We start from the raw sequence: 21,762 nt of genomic DNA, 5'->3' as shown, positions 1-21,762 counted from the left end.
CTTGCCTTTGTTTTGCAGTAAAAATGCACTGGTATTGCACTGGTAAAAATGCTGAGTTTCCCTGGTATTCCAATACTTCCAACAAATAGCTTTAACTATATTACAACTTTTAAAATGATTCATATACTGCATTGCAGCTTACATCGAACAACTTCTTTACAACTGTTTTCCTTTGTGTGTCCTTAGAGACATATACTATCTAATGGGAGACCAGTTACTTCTGAAACAGGCTGTCATGGCAGTCTCATTTTTTAAGCAAATGGGCAATTAAATCTGTTGGCAAAGCCATCTGTTTGAAGGAAGTGCAATACCATGGCAACTTGTTACAAAGACAAGTTTTATTCTTCTGTGTGATTTAAGAACCACTGCATTATCAATGCAGTTTGAATCTAACAAACAGCAAAAACATAAAAAGAACAAGTTAAAAGTCCTGAAAGCATTTTATATAAAAATAAATTCCATTCTCTGCAGAATAACAATGGAGTTATTGGCTAAAGATGCATTGCAGGATCATCTAGAAAAGACTGTAGCAATAATTCAGACACAGCATAGGTTTGTTAAGGGAAAGTCTTGTCTGACAAATTTGATTGGATACTATAATGTGGTTACAAAGGAACTGGATGCAAAAAATAATTTTGATATCATATACGTGGATTTCAGGAAAGCTTTTCACACTGTTGCACATGGATGACCACTGTACATACTGGAGCAGTATGGTATTAAGGGTAAGTTGCTACAATGGATAAGAGGGTGGTTGAGTGGGAAAAGACAGAGAGTGGTAATCAATGGACACTGCTCTTTGTGGACTAATGTTATTAGTAGAGTCCCACAGTGTTCGGCGTTGGGCCCACTGTTTTTGTATATTTATCAATGATACTGATGAAGGTATATCAGGCTTAATGTCGAAGTTTGCAGATGATACAAAGGTTGGCAGGGTTGTTAATGACAGTAACGGCAGTGTGCTACTGTAACAGGATCTAGAAGATTTGGGCAGATGGGCTGAAGTTTAGCATTGGAAAATGCAAAGTACTGCATATGGGGGGAAAAGTAGCCCCAGAGAAACATACCAACTGTGTGGTACTGCACTTAGGGTAGTAGAAAATGAAAAAGACCTGGGAGTAATTGTGAAGTTGGATATGAAGTTTTCTGAGCAATGCAGACAGGCTGCCAGAGCAGGTCATGGGGTAATGTCAATGATATACAGGAATTTTGCAAGCAGGGATAGGGAGGTGATTATCCCCTTGTATAAGGCAATGGTCAGGCCACACCATACTGCATACAGGTCTGGAAGCCTCATTTTAGGAAGGATGTAGAGATGCTTGGGCGTGTACAGAAAAGGGCAACAAGACCGGTGAGGGGAACAATAGGGTACTCTTACCAAGAAAGACTTTATTTCTGCCAAGTGAAGTGGCTAGAGACTAGGCACCTGCAAGGTGATCTGATTGAGATGTATAAGGCCTTGAATGGGCTGAGCACACTGAATTTTGATGGGATTTTTCTGCTTGCTCAGATCACAAACCTGAGGGGGGCAAAAATTCAAATTGAGGAAAGACAGTTGTAGAATAGATGTGCAAAAATTTGCCTTTAGCCAGTGGGTGATTAATTGCTGGAATAAACTTCCATCTGTCATTGTAGAAGTTGATAGTTTAAATAAATTCAAGGAGGAACTGGACAAACCTTTAAGGGAAATGGATATGTGAAATTGTTGTTTTTTTTGTTTTGGGCTGGTTCTACATAAGCTCATATGCTTGCTTTCTTGCATCACATGCCTCCATTACTATTACTTTTTTTTTTTTTTTTTTTGTAAAATTAACTGTATTTTCCAGTTTACTGTATATACAGAACTGCAGTAATCTGAAATTCATTAATCAGAAATTTCTCTCAAGCACACAATTATCTGGTATAGCCAAAGGCAAGAGATGTCTACTAAGAATCCTGCTTACCTTTTTCTCAATACGAACTTGAAACAGCTTATCATCTTCAAGTGGCGTACTACTCATAATTAATCCATTGTTAAATTCCTTGTATGGATTATTTCTATGGGCCGTTCTGTTTTCATTACTCAACGTTACCATGCTACCTGTTTTGTGATGTAATTTTAGAACGGTGGCCATCGTAAATCACATATTTTTTTTGCAAAATACCTATGAAATTAGACATTCGGATTAATACCTTTTTACAATTACAATGTTGTGGACTTTCTCGCTCATTCAATGATTTCTCTGAAGAACAAGATATATCTAGTTGGCTTGAGTTACATTTGTTTTGCTATCATCAGCAAACAGCACAAAAACAAAATTCATTAGTAGTAAAAAAAAAAAAATATATATATATACAGATACTTTAAAGGTTAAATACAGCTGTACTACTCGTGATCTAACTGAACATCAAAAATTACTATTTTGATTCCAGAAAGCTCAATGTGTATATACGTTTCCATAATGAATGGAATAAGTTTGAAGAATATCCAATGCTTTTTTAAACATAAAAAAACAAGTTAAGCGAGTTAAACATGGTTTAAAGCGAATACAGAAGAGCACAATTTCTTGCACATCAACTTGCCGTGTGGAAACGGAAATATGATGAGCCCTCTAGCACTTATTGTATGTATGGAAACACGAAAACAGTAAAACCTTTAGCTCTTGTTGAAGAGTTCACTACCCACCGGTTGAAACATTTTAATTGTAAATTGACCACTAGCAATGACAGTGAATAAAGTTGGTAGTAAGACAAAAATGACCACCGCATACTCTTTAGCTATGTGTGCACAATCTACGGGCAGTAAACGTCCGCGGCGATGCTTTTCTTAGTGGCGAGGACCGACCTGAAACCGAAAAACTTCAGATTAAGGTGTGTCGAAACGTGAACTGAAATCGAAAATTAACAAAAATGGTGCAGTCATTTTTCATATACAATATATAATTTTTCCCCTAAACCAGACGTTTCACGATACTAATCCTCTACAAAGAGCAAAAACAAGCACGTATTCTTCCTTGTACACTACTGCTGCGAGCGAAGTAAACAACTTTAAATAATTTGAAATACACTGGGTAAAATTTTGACATTTTAAACACATTGCAGGATCATCTAGACAAGACTGCAGCAATAATTCAGACACAGCATGAGTTTGTTAAGGGAAAGTCTTCTTTGACAAATTTTATTGGATACTATGATGCGGTTACAAAGGAACTAGATGCAAAAAATAATTTTGATATCATATACTTGGATTTCAGGGAAGCTTTTGACACTGTTTCGTATGGAAGATTACTGTACAAATTGGAGTACAAATTTCGTATGGAAGATTACTGTACAAATTGGGAAATTGTAATAAGGGTAAGTGGCTACAATGGATAAAAGGGTGGTTGAGTGGGAGAAGACAGAGAGTTGTGATCAATGGACGCTGCTCTTCGCGGACTAATGATATTAGTCCGAGGATTGTTTTCGTAAAGGTAACTACAATGTGTCAAGCAGTTTTTGAATTCTACATAGTGGTATCAACTGATGATGTTAAAAACAGTGAATTTTAAATGGGAAGCCTTCGAGGAATTAATCTTGGAAGCTACCATGCTTTTCATACCAACTAAGAACTACTGTTCAAGATTTAGGCCTAAATGGATGTCAGATGAACTAAGGAGACTCGTGGCAGAGAAGAAAAATGCATGGAATGCATAAAAATTAGCAGGTGACACAGAAGCCTACAGCAGATATAATCTAGTCTGTAATCAAGTCATAAAGGAAGTTAGACACGCGAAGGCTGATTACGAGAAATCCTTAATAATGGATGCAAAGAAAAACAACAAAGACTTTACTTATGTAAACCCTAGAAGGAAGGGCATGAATCAGATTGATCCACTCGATGTTGTTGGTTCGACTGTTGATGATGCTGCTCAGATAGCTGACAAAACGAATGAGTATTTTGCACCTACATTCACACATGAGGAATTCTGTAAGGAAGGGGAGGACAGAAGTTTACTAAACTCTAATAGGGAGCTAAATGATTGTGTAATTACGGAGTGCTAAGTGCAAGAGAAATTGTTGAAGTTAAGCATAAAAAAGGCAATTGAGGTAGATGGAATCTATCCAGTTATTTTGAATTAGTCAGCGACGGAAGTAAGCAAACCCTTAGCCATAATTGTGAGAGCATCTTTAGATTCAGGGCAAGTCCCCATGGACTGGATGTGTACAAATGTATCGCCAATTCCGGTCTCCGGCGTAGATAGCAAGGTCCCCCCCCCCCCCAGAACCTGGGTTTTTCATCCAGCAAAACAACAAATCGACCCTAGAACACACGCAATTAAGAAACATAAGACACTCAGCACGTAAGAAGAATTTGATTATTCGGGTGGCCTAAATATAATAGTTTGGTTTTTTTTGTATCCCCAATTCACAAAGGGGGTTCAAAGGGCGATGGAAATAATTATTGCCCTGTTAGTTTAACTTCTGTTCCAGGGAAACTAAGGGAAGCATTGGTTAAAGAAGCACTGCAGGATCATCTAGACAAGATTTCAGTTATAACTCGGACAGCATGGATATGTTAAGGGAAAGTTTGCAGATGATACAAAGGCTTGCAGGGTATTAATGACAGTAATGGCAGTGTGCTACTGCAACAGGATCTAGATAATTTGGGCAGATGGGCTAAGAAGTGGCAACTGGAGTTTAACCTTGACAAATGCAAAGTACTGCATATGGGTAGACGTAACCCCAGAGAGACGTACCAACTGTGTGGTACTACGCTTAAGGTGGTAGAAAATGAAAAAGACCTGGGAGTAATTGTGCAGGCAGATATGAAGTTCTCTGAGCAATGCAGACAGGCTGCTAGGGCAGGTCATGGGGTTTTGTCAATGATAGATAGGAATTTTGCTAGCAGGGAAAAGGAGGTGATTATCCCTCTGTATAAGGCAATGGTCAGCCCACGCCTTGAGCACTGCGTACAGGTCTGGAGGCCTCATTTTAGGAAGGATGTAGATTTTCTTGAGCGTGTACAGAGAAGGGCAACAAGATTGGTGAGGGGAATGAAGGGATCCTCTTACCAAGAGGGGCTTAAGTTCTGCAAATTGCAGTGGCTGGAGACTAGGCACCTGCGCGGTGATCTGATTGAGGTATATAAGGCCTTGAATGGGTTGAGCATGCTGAATTCTGATGGGATCCTTCCACTTGTTCAGATTACGAACCTAAGGGGGCATAAATTCAAATTAAGAAAAGACAGATGTAGAATAGATGTGCGGAAATTTGCCTTTAGCCAGCGGGTGGTTAATTGCTGGAACAAACTTTTATCTGTCGTTGTGGAAGTTTATAGGTTGAATAAATTTAAGGAGGAACCGGACAGGCATTTGGAGGGAATGGTGTGATTTTTTTTTTTTTTTTTTTTTGCTGATGCTGCACAAGCTCATACATCTGATTGGAAACTATGATATGGTCACAAAGGAACTGGATGCAAAGAATAATTTTAATATCATATACTTGGATCTTAGAAAGGCATTTGATACTGTTGCACGTGGAAGACTGCTGCACAAATTGGAGCAGTGTGGCGCTGGGGGTAATTTTTTTTATTATTTCATACTCCGTGCTAAAGAGTACGTTGCTGCCCAGTACCAAAGCGATTTTTATTATAAATTGGATTTGTATATTTACCCTCCTTACATCTCATCATGCCAAATGTTTCTATTATGTTTGGTATTGATCGAGTAGCATACCGGCATGGATAATAAAAAACGTGACATTCGTTATTACATTAAAAAGGATAACTTCTTGAACTTATGGAAATCTTGACTGCAACGCTAGTTTCTTATAAACCAGATGTGTTCTTAATTTTTCTCGTTGTAAACCTGGTTGATGTATAAAAAAATCGTTTAATTTGCAGGTAGCAAGTAAAAATAATATACTTTTGTTCTCTTCGTGGGTAAGGAGAGGAAGGAAGGAGAGGATTGCAAATTCGGTGATCTAGCAATGCGCCTTACCGAATGTATTTGCCCTAGGAGTCTAAAATATAAAATAAATGTTAATTCACTATATTCCATGATATTAATGAAGATATATCAGGTTTAATGTCGAAATTTACTGACGATACGAAGGTTGCCAGGGTTGTTAATGGCAGTAATGATAGTATGCTACTGCAAGAGGATCTGGAAAAGTTGAGCAGATGGGCTGAGAGTTGGTAACTGAAGTTTCACATTGATAGATGTAAAGTACTGCATATGGGAAGCAGTAACCCCAGAGGTACCACACAGTATCAACTGTGTAGTACTACACTGACGGTGACAGAGAGTGAAAAGGGCCTCGGGATCATTGTGCAGTCAGATATGTATTTTTTTTTTCGGCTTCTATTAGGTAATGGTCAGGCCACACCTTCAGTACTGTATACAGATCTCGAGGTCTCATTTCAAGAAGGATGTAGAACGAGGCTCGAACGACACAGAGAAGAGCAACAAGATTAGTGAATGGAACAAATGGTTGCTCTCACGAAGAAAGGCTTATGTTTTGCAAATTACAGTGTCTGGAGAGTAAGCACATGCAAGATGATCTGATTGAGGTGTTGAAGGCCTTGACTGGTTTGAGCAAGCTCAATGCTGATGGTATTCTTCCTCTTGCCCAGATTAATCGCCTGATGGGACATACATTCAAATTAAGGAAAGATAGTTGTACAATAGATATGAGGAAATTGACCTTTAGCCAGCGTGTGGTTGATTGCTGGAAAAAACTTCCATCTGTCGTTGTAGAATTTGACAGCGTAAATAAATTCACGACGGAACTAGACAAACAATTGGATCAAATGGATGGGTGAAATGGAAAGTTTTTTTTTTTTTTTTTTTTTTTTTGGCTGATGTGTATAAGCACGCTTTCTTGCATCATATGCCTTTATGCTAATGCTAATTTAAGCCTCTCCTGGTAAGTGAACCATCTTTGTTCTTCCCACCACACTTATTGCCCTTTTAAGTACTCGTTCTAGCAACCCTGCATTCTTCCTAAAATGAGCTCTCCGGACCTGCTCGCAATACTCAAATTGTGGCCCGACCATTGCCTTATACAAAGGTATAATCACCTCATTGTCTCTCCTAGCAAAATTCTTATACAGGGTGTCTCAAAAATATTGGTACAAACGTTTATGGGAGGTACGTAACATCTAAAGGAATCTGAATGCATAGGAACCCATAACCGGAAACGTTACGGTGAAGTAGTAGCAGAGGCACAAGAAGCAGAAATGACACAAGACAATAATTAGTGGCAAACATTTATTTGACATAATATTAACAATAGAGTATGAGATGGATGCATTTCATGATGTTACAACAGATGCTCGAAGGTTCCACCATGAGACGCGATGCATGCGTGACACCGACGCAACATGGATTAGCGGACACGGTCGAATACACCTGGAGTTTCTTTGACAGTAGTAGCAGCGTAGACAAATCTCGTCACGAGATCCATTTCCGTCTCCACAAGCGATTCATACACGATAGATTCGAGGGCCCCCACAAAAAGAAATCAAGGCTCGGTAAATCAGGTAAGCGTAGGGGCCAGGCAACGGTTCCACCACGGCCAATCCATCGACGCCCAAAACGCCTGTTCAAATGGTCACGAACACACCTTCCATAATGGGCAGGCGCCCAGTCATGTTGAAACCAAATATAATAAATAAAATAAATTTTCTGTTTATACTCCGGCACGACCAAACGGTCAGAGGAGTTCACAAGATAGACAGAATACAAGAAATAGCACCGTATTCAGCAGCGACGGGCTTGAACCCCGGTCATTCAAGGCATGTGTACTCATGCACCCGCGCGCCTGACCACTACGCTACGGCAGCCTTCGTCTCACATTTACTGGAACATCGTCAAGTAACCCTGGTAGAACTTGTACAAGAAAGATCCGATATTTAACGGAGTTCATGCGGGATGGTAACAGGTATGGGCCGACTAAACAGTCACCGACCATACCGGCCCACACATTTATTGCGAAACGATGTTGTGCCGCATGGGGGTGCACACCGTGTGGGTTGTCGTGAGCACGCACACGAGCATTGTGCTGATTGAACAAGCCTTCCCGAGTTAAATCAGCGTCATCCGTGAAAAAAAAAATTCAAGTCTTGAACACTTTCTTGGCGAAACCATTGCAAAAAAGCCACACGTGTAGGATGATCTTGGGGGAGTAGTAACTGAACCCTTTGGAGATGAAAGGGGTATAAGGAATCGTCGTGTCAGACACACTGTACACTACAACGAGACACTCCTTAGGCAACGGCACGTGTGCTGGTAGTAAGATTATTCTGGACGGCATTCAACACACTTTCTTCCATGGCGGGAGTTCGCATCGAACGTTGTCTGCCCGCACTACTCCTGTTACCTCTAAATGACCCATAATCGCCCAAATTTTGATGCACACGCGCAAACAAACGGTGGTCCGGTACATGTCTGTCTGGGAAGCGTTCTCCATAAATTCGTTGAGCGGCTCGTCCATTGCCCTCTGCTAATCCATACACTAGGTGCATGTCTGCCAGCTCACAGTTCAGATATCGATGCATGCTCTTTGTTGAGCGACTACTGTTTGAATGAGTAAACCAGAAATTTTCCCTCTCCCGAACTTACGGTGACATTTCCGGTTATGGGTTCCTCTGCGATTCACATTCCTTTAGATGTTACTTATCTACCCTACACGTTTGTACCAATATTCTTGAGACACCTTGTATATCATTGAGAAAACTCCATGATTTGATCTGGCATCCCATCTGAACTGTCATATCCGGCTGCACAATTACCTTAGGTCTTTTGCTGTACCATACAGTCTTTACTATAATTAACAACAGTGGCAACCTTTGTATCATCAGCAAACTTGGACATTAAACCTGATATGCCTTCATCGATATAATTATGCTTGTTAATAGGAGAGTCTACTTCTCAAGGATGGGATACACTTAAATAGAAAGGATGCAACAATATTTGCTGATGCAATCGAGGCAGAGTTAGGTGGGTGGGAAAACTGATAGCTTGCGGGGGTACACAGACTAATAGATTAACAGTAGCCGCTGTCAGAGGTGAAAATGATTCTTTCACTGCTTCTATTGACATGCAATTCTGCAGCAGCCTGGAAAGCAAGACAATGGGGATCTCCTAGACTGCTCGGAGTCATAGTGGGACAAGTAAATACATGGGCTGTCTTAGGGTAACTAAGAGTAGACACGGGGGCATGTATACTTGCATACACACCAAAGTTATCATTATAGTTAATAAATTTGATGAGCTTGAAGAGCTAATCAAGACATCAAAGGCAGATATTGTTTGGACATCAGACGTGGTGTCACACAGACATAAGCAGTGCAGAATTGAAATTTGGGGAGTACAATGTGTACAGAAAGGATAGACAGGACACGAAGGGAGGAGGCGCTATTTGGTTAGTTAAGAAACACAAAATCTAAGGAAGTGCATCCAATTGATGTTGGTGGACAATGCAATGTTGTGTCTGCTTGGTGTGACATAAGCATTGGGAGATCAAAATTGAGAGTAGCAGTGTGCTATAGGCCTAATGAATCCGATGAGTATAATAAGAAACTGTACAGAGAAATAGAGTGGGCCAGTAAATCAGAGAGTCTTATAATGAGGGATTTTAATTTCCCAGAGACATACTGGAATTTGTGGGTTGGTCACTCACACACTAGCAAGGCTTTTCTGGATTTATTGGATAACTGTTTTCTACAGGAGCATGTAATACTCTTGATCTGATTATCAGTAGTGATTCTTCATGCATTAAGAATCTGCAGATAAAGGAACCATTAGGTGATAGTGTCACAGTGTGCCATTAGAGGTAAAGGGAAGGTTTTTTGCTTTCGTAAAGGTGACTGCGGTGGTCTGAGACAAAATTCTATACGGTGGGACCAACTGATGACGTTACCAACAGCAAATTCAAAATGGGAAGCATTAAAAGAACTTATCTTGCAAGCTACTATGCTCCTTTCATACCAACATAGAATTATTATGCAAGGTTTAGGCCTAAATGGAAGTCAGATGAACTAATTAGACATGTGGCAGAGAAGAAAAATGCATGGGATACATATAAATTAACAGGTGGCACAGAAGCCTTTGATAGATATAAACTGGTCTGTAACCAAGTCGCAAAGGAGGTTAAGGTGGCAAAGGCAGATTACGAGAAATCTTTGGCAAAGAATAACACCAAAGAGTTGTTTATTTGTGTAAACTCTAGAAGGACGGGGATGAATCAGATAGGTCCATTTGATATCGATGGTTCAACTGTTGGTGATCCTGCTCAGGTAGCTAACAAACTAAATGAATAGTTTGCATCTACATTCACACATGAGGAGTTACTCAAGGAAGGGAGTGCCACAGGTGTGTTAACTCTGGCAGTAAGCCAGATAATCTTGTAATAATTGAGAGTAAAAATTGTTGAAGATAAATATAAGAAAAGTACTGGGTTGGATGGGATCTATCCAGTTATATTAAAGAAGGCAGCAAAGTAAGTAAGCAAACCCTTAGCCATAATTATGAGAGCTTCCTTAGACTCAGGGAATGTAACCATATACTGGAGATGTAACCCCAATATACAAATGGAGTTCAAAGGGCTACAGAAATAATTATAGACCTGTTAGTTTACCTTCTATTCCAGGTAAATTAATGGAAGCACTGATTAAAGAAGCACTACAGGATCATCTAGACAAGACTTCAATTATACCTCAGAGACACCATGGGTTTGTTAAGGGGAAGCATGGTCTGTCCAATTTGATTGGATACTATGGTTCAGTCAATTATCATATAATTGGATCTTAGAAAGGTTTTGATACTGTTGCACACACGTGAGACTGCTGCAAAAATTGGAGCAGTTTGGAATTGGAGGAAAATTGCTACAATGGATAAAGGGATCGTTGAGTGTGAGAAGCCAGAGTGCTAATTAATGGACACTGCTCTTCGTAGACTAATGTTATTAGTGGACTCTTCCAGGTGTCCAACAACTGAAGTCCATGGCGCCCTCCCCTAAATCTAAGGATGCTCTCATAATTCTGGCTCAGGGTTTGATGACTTCCCTCGCTGCTTCCTTCAATATAACGGATAGCTTAATTTCAATATTTTTTTCTCCACTTTGCTGTTCGTTATTACAAATTCATTTAGGTCCCTGTTAGAGTTTAGTAAACTTCTGTAACTACCCCCCCCCCACTTCCTTACAGAATTCATGTGTGAATGTAAATGCAAAATACTCATTCGGTTTGTCAGCTATCTGAGCAGGATCAACAGTCGAAACAGCAACATCAAGTGGACCAATCTGATTTAACTCCTTACTTCTAGAGTTTACATAAGGAAAGTGCGTAATTTGCCAAGGATTTCTAGTAATCAGCTTTCGCTTGTCTAACTTTGTGAATTGATTACAGACTAGCTTATATCTGCCGTAGGCGTGTCACGTGCTAATTTATATGCATCGCACTTATTTTTATTCTCTGCCGTGAGCCTTGTTAGTTCAGCTGTCATACATTTAGGCCTAAATCTTGAACAGTATTTCTTAGTTGGTATGAAGTCTAGTAGCTTCCAAGATTAATTACCTGAAGGCCTCCCATTTAGAATTTACTATTTTTAACATCAGTTGATCCAACTGTATAGAATTCAAAAACTACCTGAGACCACTGTAGTCACCTTTACGAAAACAAACACCCTTCCCTTTACCCTTAATGGTTATTATATTTTTAAGTAAATCCCACATCAGTACACTCTGATCACTGTCACCTAGTGGTTCCTTTATCTGCAAATTTCTAATGCATGCATCAGCACTGCTGATAATCAGATCGAATATTAACCCTCGAACATGTTGCTGTAGAAAACAATCCTAAAAGAAATCCACAAAAGTTGTGCTACTGTGCAAGTGACCAAGCCACAAGTTCCAGTCAGTGATGTAAAGCTAAAATCTCCCCCATTACAAGATATGCTGATTTACTGGCCCACTCTATTTCTCTGAACAATGGTTTGTTATACTCATTATAACACACTCCTACTCTCATTTTACCTTTCCCACTGTTTGTCACACTAAACACTCAACATTGCTTTGTTCACCCATCAACTGGATGCACTTTGTGAGATTTTGTGTCCTTACAACATAACCCCTCCTCTCCAGTGTATCCTTCCTCTACACATTGTACTCCTCAAATTTCAATTCTGCACTGCTTATATTTGTGACACCATGTCTCTGATATACCAACATCTGCCTTTGGTGCCTTGTTCAGCAATTCAAATTCACCAAATTTATTTACTGTACTTCTAGCATTGGTGTACATGCACCTCTTCTTATTCTTAGTTACCCTACCACAGTCCATGTATTTTACTTGTTCCATGACTCCCAGCAGCTCTTGAAGTTCCCAGCAACTTCCTCTCTAGGCTGCTGCTCGTTGCAATAGAAGCAGTGCAAGAATTGCTTTTGCCTACTGTTAATCTGTCTGTGAATCCACCTAACACCGCCCTAATAGCATCAGCAAATATTCTTGCATCTTTTCTATTTAAGTGTGTCCCACACCTGTAGCAGTCTCTGCTGTTAGCAATCACAGACCACAATGAGAAAAATTCTACCTCATGAGCCTCACAAAATGTCTCCATGGCCGAATTGATAGACAAACTCTCGACATATACTCTCTCCTATCGTGTCTGGGTAGAATTGCAGACACTTTCAAAGTCAATCCTATCTCGCAAATTTTTTTCAACATTGACCTGTAGTTGTCAAGGAAATCTGCAGATATCTTACCCTCAAGATCGTTAATTGCCTTTCGTGCCCTTAAAAGATATTTGGGCTAAGGTAAAGAAAGCCTGCACAAGAAGCACACAAAAGTTCGATGAAATTTACCAGTAAAGTACTTTGCCATAACGGCATTTGTATTGTTGCTGGCTCGGTAAACAGACGGTGGGTGCTATCGGTCTGGAGTAGAAGTCTAATGCCATGGGGGCTTGAAACTCTCCCGAAGTGGAGGGGTAACCTGACCTTTTTTTCTTTAGTCACTAATTGAATTACAAACAGTCATATCGGAAATTCTGGCGTCGTAAAAAATGTTCGTAATGTAGTTTCGCAGGTAAACTTTTTCGAAAATTGTCATGCTTCTCGTGTGGGCTTCTTTTGCCTTTTTCCCTTCTTAATAAACAATTTATCCACTAGTCCACCATTGATTCTAAGAAAAAAGGTCAGGTTACCCCCACGACTTCGGGAGGGTTGCAATCTCCCATGGGATTGCATTTCTACTCCTGACCGATAACACCCAGTCTGTTTACCGAGAGAGCAACAATAAAAATGCCATTACGGCAAAGTAGTTTTACCGGTCAATTTCATTGAACTTTTGCATTCTTCTTGTACAGGCTTTCTTTACCTTTGCCGATATCTGCTCTATAATGTTTATCCCTGGCAGACATACCCTGACTGGTCCTGTTCCACCTATTCTTTTTGCACATATTTCCCATCTCCCTGACAATAGTCACCAACAATTAGTTCTTGTGGGACCAGCGCATTGTCTTGGAGATTACTGTTTTGTTGCCTGATGCACAGAAGTGAGCTCTGGCATTGAGTTAGGCATCTGAGGTTGCTGGGCCCCCTCTTATTAATACCCTTGAGGGCATCCACCCTACATGTCAAACTCTTATACATTTAGAAGAACGCTGAGTTGGCACCTAATTTCTTCAGTCTGCACCTAGCACACACATACAGACATCCTTCTTGGCTAAATCATTCCTGTTCTAGACAGGTCCACAAACATTTCACGCATTTTTTAAGACATAATTGGCCCCTTTGGTTCTCCCCCGAGCCACAGCCCTCTGGCTAATCTGAGGGTATTGCTTTGCTGCTCTAGTCTGCGTCATGATTCCATTTAAGTACAATTTAATTGACAATGAAATTTCATACGATTAATAAATTTTACTGATTAATTGATAAAAGTATACAAAGCTAACCGATTTCCAATACATTTCTACATGTTTCGTTATCTAGTTTTACATTAAACCTTACGTAACAATGGCGGTAAGTTATGAACGGTAAATCTATGGACGCGAAGTATTAACTTCAAAATCGCCATCTATATAATAAAAAAAAATCCAAGGAGCTTGACTAGGAGTAAGCTACTTAGCAAATAATTTAACATAACAATTAAGTCAATAAAATCGCTTGACAATAAAATTGCAGCTCCGGCAAACAATGTTTGCCGGAGCTGCAATATCTTGTCCATCCAACACACGGTTGGATACACGTGTTTTCTCAACAATATCCACCTTGGATGTCTTTGACCAGCACTTCAAATTTATCTACTATACTCCTAGCACTGAGTAAAGCAGCTAAGACTGAGTATCGTTTTTGTAAACAGTCTACCATTTATACTTTCTGCCTTTTTGGCCTGCCACTCGCTGGATGAAAAAGCAAGTTTCTGGAAGGTAAAGCCATGCAAACCTATGCCTGGGACCAAATAACATATCAACAGTGTGAAAGAAACCATAAAAACCCAATTCATCTTAATGTGGGGTTGAACTCAGACGTTTTCCATATGGTGCAGAATAGCATTAATCATAATCACTGTGCTTAACGTGGGGGCACCTACCAGCAAAAATTAAAGTATTGGTAGAAACTAATTTAAATACACCATGATCAACAATACACCTGCCTCACCTCATTCAGTAACAGTTATAGTGCACTACAATAACAAGTGGCACAATACTTTTTAGGATATTTTTCTAGAATCTTAGTCATATGTATCTTATAAAACATGCAATAAAGGTGAACAGGTGAATAATTGTTTCCATGATGATTATAATCATTGCAGATAATGAGATCTCTTTGGTATGATCAGCAAAACTAGCTCTCAGATTAACCATTTGCCCAAGCACCACATCTGAACCATAAGTATATACCGTATATTCTGGGTGGGAAACTTCTTTGGTTATAGGATCATCTACTACTATCTACTACTAAATTTTTTTTAATTCACTGATAACTCTGCCAACATGATATTTACCCCCATTAATATATCAGATATTTGCAGTCAGTTTTTATGTAGATTTCAAAAATTCTTAAAATTTCACATTACAATTTTTTAATAGAAAGATTTCACGTTTATCCATAATATGTATATCTCTTACAATTTATGGAAGTAGATGACACTGGTGATCAGGGTGATCTCTTGTATTACCTGAAAATAATGTTTGCATGTGCTTATAGACTGCAGTTTCATTAGGGAGGGTTAAAATCATCAAACTTGTCTGTCTACCTCCCACTTCATTAAGGTTATAGTGAAAGTATGTGTAATTTAACCTGTATTTTATACTGCACATTGTTTCTTGTGTTTTGTTTAGCACTGAATTGTTAAAATGCTTAAACAGAAACAAAGGAGTGTCTGACTCACCTTGACAATTTCTGCTATGTGTGTGTGTGTGGGGTTCACAACAAAAACTCAGAGGAAGAAAATCTACAGTATTACTAAACATGCATATTCTTTGTACTCTGGTTGCAAAAGTGATCAGAACAATACTTGGGCTACACATACATATACTCTATTAACTGCACCACAAATCTGAAGATGTGTGGCTATTTGAGAAAATTAAAAGTATTCCTTTTTTTGTTCCTATGGGGCAAGAACTCAGTTAGAAAATGCAGAAATTGCTATTTCTTACAGAAATATCAGATCTGTCCAAAAAAAGCAAAACAAGGTCTATTCTACAAAATAAAGACCTGCCAATACTAGATCCCAAAATCCCAGGATAAAGGAGGGTGATGAATACAGCAAAGTTTCTTGCATAGCACTTTGCTGACCATCTACATCAACAGATTTATACTACCAATCAGAAAATTATATTATAATGTGCCACACTAATTCAGCAAGAAAAGCTGAATGACTTAGTTTTTGATTTAAACTTATCTGAACAGTAAGAACTGGGAAAGAAGACTAGGCACCTGAGATATATGATTGAGGTATTCAGTAAGCTCAGTGCCAATGGAATCCATCCTCTTACTCAGACTACACATGAGCATAAATTCAAATTGGGGAAGGATGGTTGCGAGAGAGAGATGTGCAGAAATTTGCCTTCGGCTAAAGGATAATAGATTGTTGGAACAAATTTTCATTTGGTGTTGTAGAGGTAGTCAAGTGATATGGGAAATGTTGGCTTACTCTTTTTTTTGGCTGATGCTGTAAAGCTTGCTTTCTTGCATCATTTGCCATTACTAACTCCTTCATTTTAAGCTATACCGGTGGAAATTACTTGAAGCAGGAACTAAAATTAAGGTATATCAAAGTGCAGTGTTTTCAAAATATTTCATTATTGTAGACTGTATTTCTGTAAAGATAAAGGAAGTTCTTCTGACTAAACTGGGCATTAAATACAATTCTAATATATTTAGAAGTGGCATCACATTGGAAATGCATTTCTATCAGTTTCTCTACTTCATGTTATTGGCTTGAAATAAACATTTGTGGGGAGTTGTGCAATTGAAAATTATTATATAAGTGCAGCAATGGGAAAATAGGAAGAAATTTTTGCCACAGAGAAATAATATAAAATATGTTTCACGAGGTGAACCAAAAAAGTTCTTCCTTCTTTGCATATAAAGTTTGCATTAATAAAGAATTTTGTTTAGACCTGGATAAAGGAAGTGAATTCTGTTACCTAAAGGAAGTGGTTTCCCAATTTAACAGGTGCAAAACCAAAAGTAATTTTCATTGGGCCTCAAACAGGCACTCCTCAAAGATTGATAGAAAGGGGTGTTTTTTTTTTGTTTTTTTTTTATAGGAATCACTGGATCATTTTCCTTTAGATCAATTTTTGAAAAATGCTACAGGATGCTGAACTAGCATGCAATTGTTTGTTTAAAGAAGTTGTGTACAGTTTCTTACAGATTTCTTGGAAGTAGAAAAGAAAACAATTATGAATCTTTGGTGTCAATTTGAGCACAATGTTATAAGGATATGGGCTGCTGAATGTCTTTGAAAATTCATTTTCTTCATTTTCATGTTAGTTTTTTTACTTAAAATTTTGGAGATGTAAGTGATGAGTAAAGGGAATGCTTTGATCAGGCCACATCCATGATAGAAAAGCAGTTCCAATTCTGCTAAGATACTGTCACAATGGGAGATTACTGCTAGGTTTTTAAGAGGGAAAGAAAATAGATCATAAAAAAATTGAGTATTAAACATACAAGTAAATAGAAAGTATGCTGTACATTATGTTTGAGTTTAAAGTATTTTTAAATGAATAACTCATTTTTAAGATGGTATTTGATATTGGTTATTCATTAATACTATAACTTCAGTATATCTTTCAATAGAAATGTGACAAACAACTTTTTTTTTTTTTTTTAGAATCAGCAACTTTTTTCCCCCAGATAGGGAAGAAAAAAAAAAAAAAAAAAGTTTTTTTGTTGGCCAATGTAATTATCAAGAAATTATTAGTTTCCAGAATCTTGCAATTGCAGGACCAAATTTTTTACATCTAGAGAAATAAGACGACTGACTTATTTGTCTAGATGTATATATGCTATTGCCATTATATCATTTTTAAATAAAATATAGTCTCAAATTAGTTTCAAAAACATCTGTAGCTTACAAGCACAAGGGTGCAGTAGTAAACGTTTGAGAGGACCATGGTTCAAGCTTGCATGACTGCTAAATATAGTTAACGAATGCATTCACTATCAAAATGATTAATTGAAAATCTCTCTGATTTAGTTAATTTAAATTTTTTTTTTTTTTTTTTAGGAGCATTAGCAACTAAGGCCATATTGCTCCAGGGATATGTGGTGGTCATTCCCTGACCTTTCCGCATTCTCCGTATTTGGGTCAGGGGCTCGAACCCCAATCTAATCAAGAAGCATGTGCTACACACTGCTGCTCCTGCCCACCTGGCTACGGAGGCACCTCTCTGATTTAGTGATCATGCCAAAGTATCAAGAGAACTTTTTTTTTAATTTCAAATTTTCCATAGGCCTGTCTTTGAGCTCACTAATTTATAAATGTGAATTGCTGCCTACCTGAACACCAAACAACTTTTAGATTTTCATGTTTGTAAATAATATAGGTACAGCAACTTTCTTTCTTCTATATGTACTTTCAATGAAATATTCCACATAAAAGAGGGGCAAGTGGCCCACATAACTGTAGTAATACAAAACACAAACACAGCAATCAATTATAGAAAAGGAAACGATAAAGAAACTGATCAATAATTTCCAATAAACAACCGTATGGATTTTTTGCTGTTACTTCATTAAATATGTATGGAAATTTTTTTTTTTTTTTTTTTTACATGTACTGTATGCTACCTTTCTCTTGATGTAGGCTACATTTGGAACAATGGACAGTAATGTGAAAAATAGGTTGCATTATAAAACTTTTTTTTTTTTTTTGAAAAATAAAACTAATGCAGTTTCCATATTGTGATTCTCTTGATCGATGGCCTATTAAAATTAAGTTTTCTGCAATTTCAAATTTATTATGGCAGGAAAATCTTATGTGGCTGACAAATTCAATGTTAAAATTTTATGAACTTATTTGAAGAACAGCATGGTAACAAAAATTTGGTTTGCAATTTTTTCTTTTATCAGTGATATTAGCCACATTATTCAATTTAACAATCAAGCTAACAGAGAATATTTTTATTTTAAAAACATGACATGGAGAAACTATGTATATCAGGAATATAAAAAAAAAAAAAAAAAGGAAATACCATGGAATAACAAGAATAGTGATAAAACAATCTTAACTAAAAAAAAAAAATAAAAGACAGAAGCAATTTAATACAATAACATAACCTATATCTGAAACCAATGAGATTTTGACACCACATAAATAAAAGCTTTTTCACAATTAATCTTGATTAAATCTTTTGTGAGAGAGTGTATGTGATGGTAACAAATAATGCTAAACTATAAAATAGCATCACTGCATTATTTATAAAAAAAATTTTCATAAATTCATGTTACTTTATAGCAATGTCTATTAAACTAAAGTTATTTCTTGAATATAAATAAAAGCAGCTGCCACTAAGTTTCTTTTTTAAAGAACAAACGTTAATTTATAAAACACATTACATGAACTTTTTAAAAGTTTCAATTTCATATCTAAAATTACACATCAGTATAAATACAGGGAAAAAAAATAAACACAGAAAATTACTAGCTACTTATTGTTACCATGCATTCTTTTTATTAACACTTCTAATACTATTTATTTTGTTATCCCTTCTAGATGCAATCTGCGGGAGAGTTGTTTTTGGAGGTAGGAAGCCCTTCCATATTTTATGCACTTCCTCTGGAAGATGATGTTGCCAGCTTTTTAGATAATAACGTGTGTATTTTCTAAGCTGCCTAAATTTACAAAAAGTGGCTTCTCCATCAGACACTTGTTTAGTTTTCACAAGAAACCCATTTGTTCGGAAAGCATCTTCCAATTTTTGGCGAATCATAGTTCTCTGACTGCACTTCCTCTGTGATCTTGGTAGATGGCCATCAGTCACTAAAGGCTCAGTTCTATTTTGGGCATTTGCTGAGGGTGCCTCCTTTACAGAAGCTAAAGGAGAATTAAGTATTTGTGATGTTCCAGTAATCAAAGAAGCATCATTCATCTCATGTGAAGGCACCATAAACACAGGCTGTGAATCACCCTGCAGAATAAGCTGTGAAAGAGTTCTCGATACTAAGCTTAAAGATGTCTGAGTATCGCTTAAGTCTGTTAATTTATTTTGATCAGAACTGTCTACAGTATAATTTTGTTTATTCTGAATGTTATTTTTAGTTTGATGGATGTCAACAAATCCAGATGGTTGTCCCACAAATACTCCAACAGGACAAACATATGCGAGAGATGCATTTCCAGATTGCTTTTTTCCCTCTTTATTTTCTATGTCAATTGTTCTTTCAGATATAGGCAAACAATTCTGCAAAGGAAAATCAGGAACTGAACCTATCCACTTTGATGACAGTCCAGTATTTTCTTGGGAAAATGTATTATTACCTGACCCACCAGTTTTCCATTCGCACTTCGAGTATTTACCTCCTTCAGGTGACTTGTTATTACGAAAAAATTTAGAAGTACTTTCCTCAACAGAATTTTTAGAAATATTTTCATTCTCCTCCATATGAGTTGTTCTGGCAGCACTGTTATATAACCCTGATGATTCTGAGTGACAAGATAAATCAAGGGGTAATTCTTCATTTTCTTCCAACAGTGAGAGATATTTTGTATAAGGAACTACTCTTCTGGTCTGGAGTGGCTTACGTCTATGTTTCCTTGTTGTACAAGGTATTAAATCTTTGGAGAATTGCTTATTTCTAAAAACCATATTATTATTATCAGATTCCATTAGCATATCGTCGTCGTTCGATACATGATTCAATGAGTTATATTCTTTAGATTCTTGAGTAATATTCTTCACACTGATGCATTTTTTGATGTGGAGAACATCAGATATATCAGAAATGTGGTTTAGTGAATTGCTAAGTAAATCAAAAGATGCAATATCTGATTTCACAGAAGGCACTTCTACCATAAAATCATTCTTTGGTAACGTACTACTAGGTGAAAAGGAGTTACCACAAACAGAAACTGAACTAGAGAATGAATCAGAATCATCACTGTGCACGAGTTCCTCTGTAGCTTTAGTTTCTTCACATTCGTTTAGGTCTCCTATAATATGCTGTTCAGCTTTCACAGGAGCTGAATTCAGACCACTAAATCCACTTTCATTAAAAAGTGGATCATTTTCTTCTTTAAGCAGAACAGAAGGATCAGTAAATGAACACTTAGACAGCATAATTTGTTTAGTTCCATGCTCCTCTCTTAATCTGTATTTCTTTCTTAGCACATCCTCTGCATTTCTGCTTTTTGTTTCTAACATCATGCTTTGAGAAGGAAGAAAGTTATGAAATTTCAGTCCTTTGCGTACATTACTACGCCCACGATGACAACATTCTTCCACTGTATACCTTTGTTTCTTTAGAAATGAAGGCTTTACACCATAACTGCGCCCTTGCAGTGGGGAGAAAATGCTATATAAATTTCCGTCAGCAATGTGAAAAAATTTCTGGGAGTAGCTGAAGTTTCTTCTGTTACTGAAGTCACTGAAAGAAAGAACAAAAAGTTCTCAAATTTAATACTAAAAATATTTTTTAAAAATTAAAACAAGTTCAGTGAAATACTGTATTTTCTCAAATACTCCATGCACTTTTTTCCTTTAAAAAAAAAAAAAAAAGAGCAACTGAAATATTGGGATTGTGGCTAATTCATGAATTTGAAGCTTGAGATTTCTCATAATGCAATGGCTAAATCACGTGCATTCCTAGCAATGTGCATGATTCATCCAAATATCAGGATCACATGCTTTTGATGGAACTGAAAGGCAGTGCATAACTGGGCATGTTCATTTGCCTCCTTACCTTACGTTTACAGAAATCATCTAGCCCATTTCATGCAGCTCAAGATTCTTTCTAAATCTGGCACCCTTTGCTAGTGAATGCAATATGTTAAGGTATTGTGTATACATTCTGCTAACCGTGAGTACTAAAGAAATGTACTTATGATCTTTCACAGTTAGTGAAAATATGATATATAAACACCAAATAGCAACTGAGGGAGCGTAAGTCCATATCAACAGGCAAAATCAAGCAGCTGGAGGTTCATCTTCACTTTTGAATAAAAAATGCAATGGCATACATTTTGTCCATAATGGTTGAAAAGGGCTTTATCAATGTTGAATATCTAATAAGCTCAATGGCACTGAGGATGGCTAATTAAGGAACAGCCATCCTTCGCAAGATTAAGAT

General features: G+C 37.5%; 2 protein-coding genes across 2 annotated transcripts in view; both read right to left on the bottom strand.

Annotated features, from left to right (window-relative positions):
- Neurl4 (neuralized E3 ubiquitin protein ligase 4) overlaps positions 1-2,288 on the bottom strand; it is a 636,447-nt gene extending 634,159 nt beyond the window's left edge. Inside the window, exon 1 of the mRNA XM_090369970.1 lies at positions 1,944-2,288. Coding sequence (XP_090226096.1) covers positions 1,944-2,114 — 171 coding nt within the window. The 5' untranslated portion in view covers positions 2,115-2,288. The remainder of the gene's footprint in view (positions 1-1,943) is intronic.
- A 16,674-nt stretch (positions 2,289-18,962) lies between these two features.
- LOC150087937 (uncharacterized) overlaps positions 18,963-21,762 on the bottom strand; it is a 29,987-nt gene continuing 27,187 nt past the window's right edge. The window contains exon 3 of the mRNA XM_090369283.1: positions 18,963-21,060. Within this exon, the coding sequence (XP_090225409.1) occupies positions 19,131-21,060 (1,930 nt within the window). The 3' untranslated portion in view covers positions 18,963-19,130. The remainder of the gene's footprint in view (positions 21,061-21,762) is intronic.

The sequence above is a fragment of the Mastigoproctus giganteus genome, chromosome 3 (assembly GCF_048544385.1).
Source record: "Mastigoproctus giganteus isolate SK-2022 chromosome 3, ASM4854438v1, whole genome shotgun sequence".
Classification (NCBI taxonomy): domain Eukaryota; kingdom Metazoa; phylum Arthropoda; class Arachnida; order Uropygi; family Thelyphonidae; genus Mastigoproctus; species Mastigoproctus giganteus.
This window is presented reverse-complemented; position numbering and strand designations above follow the sequence as displayed.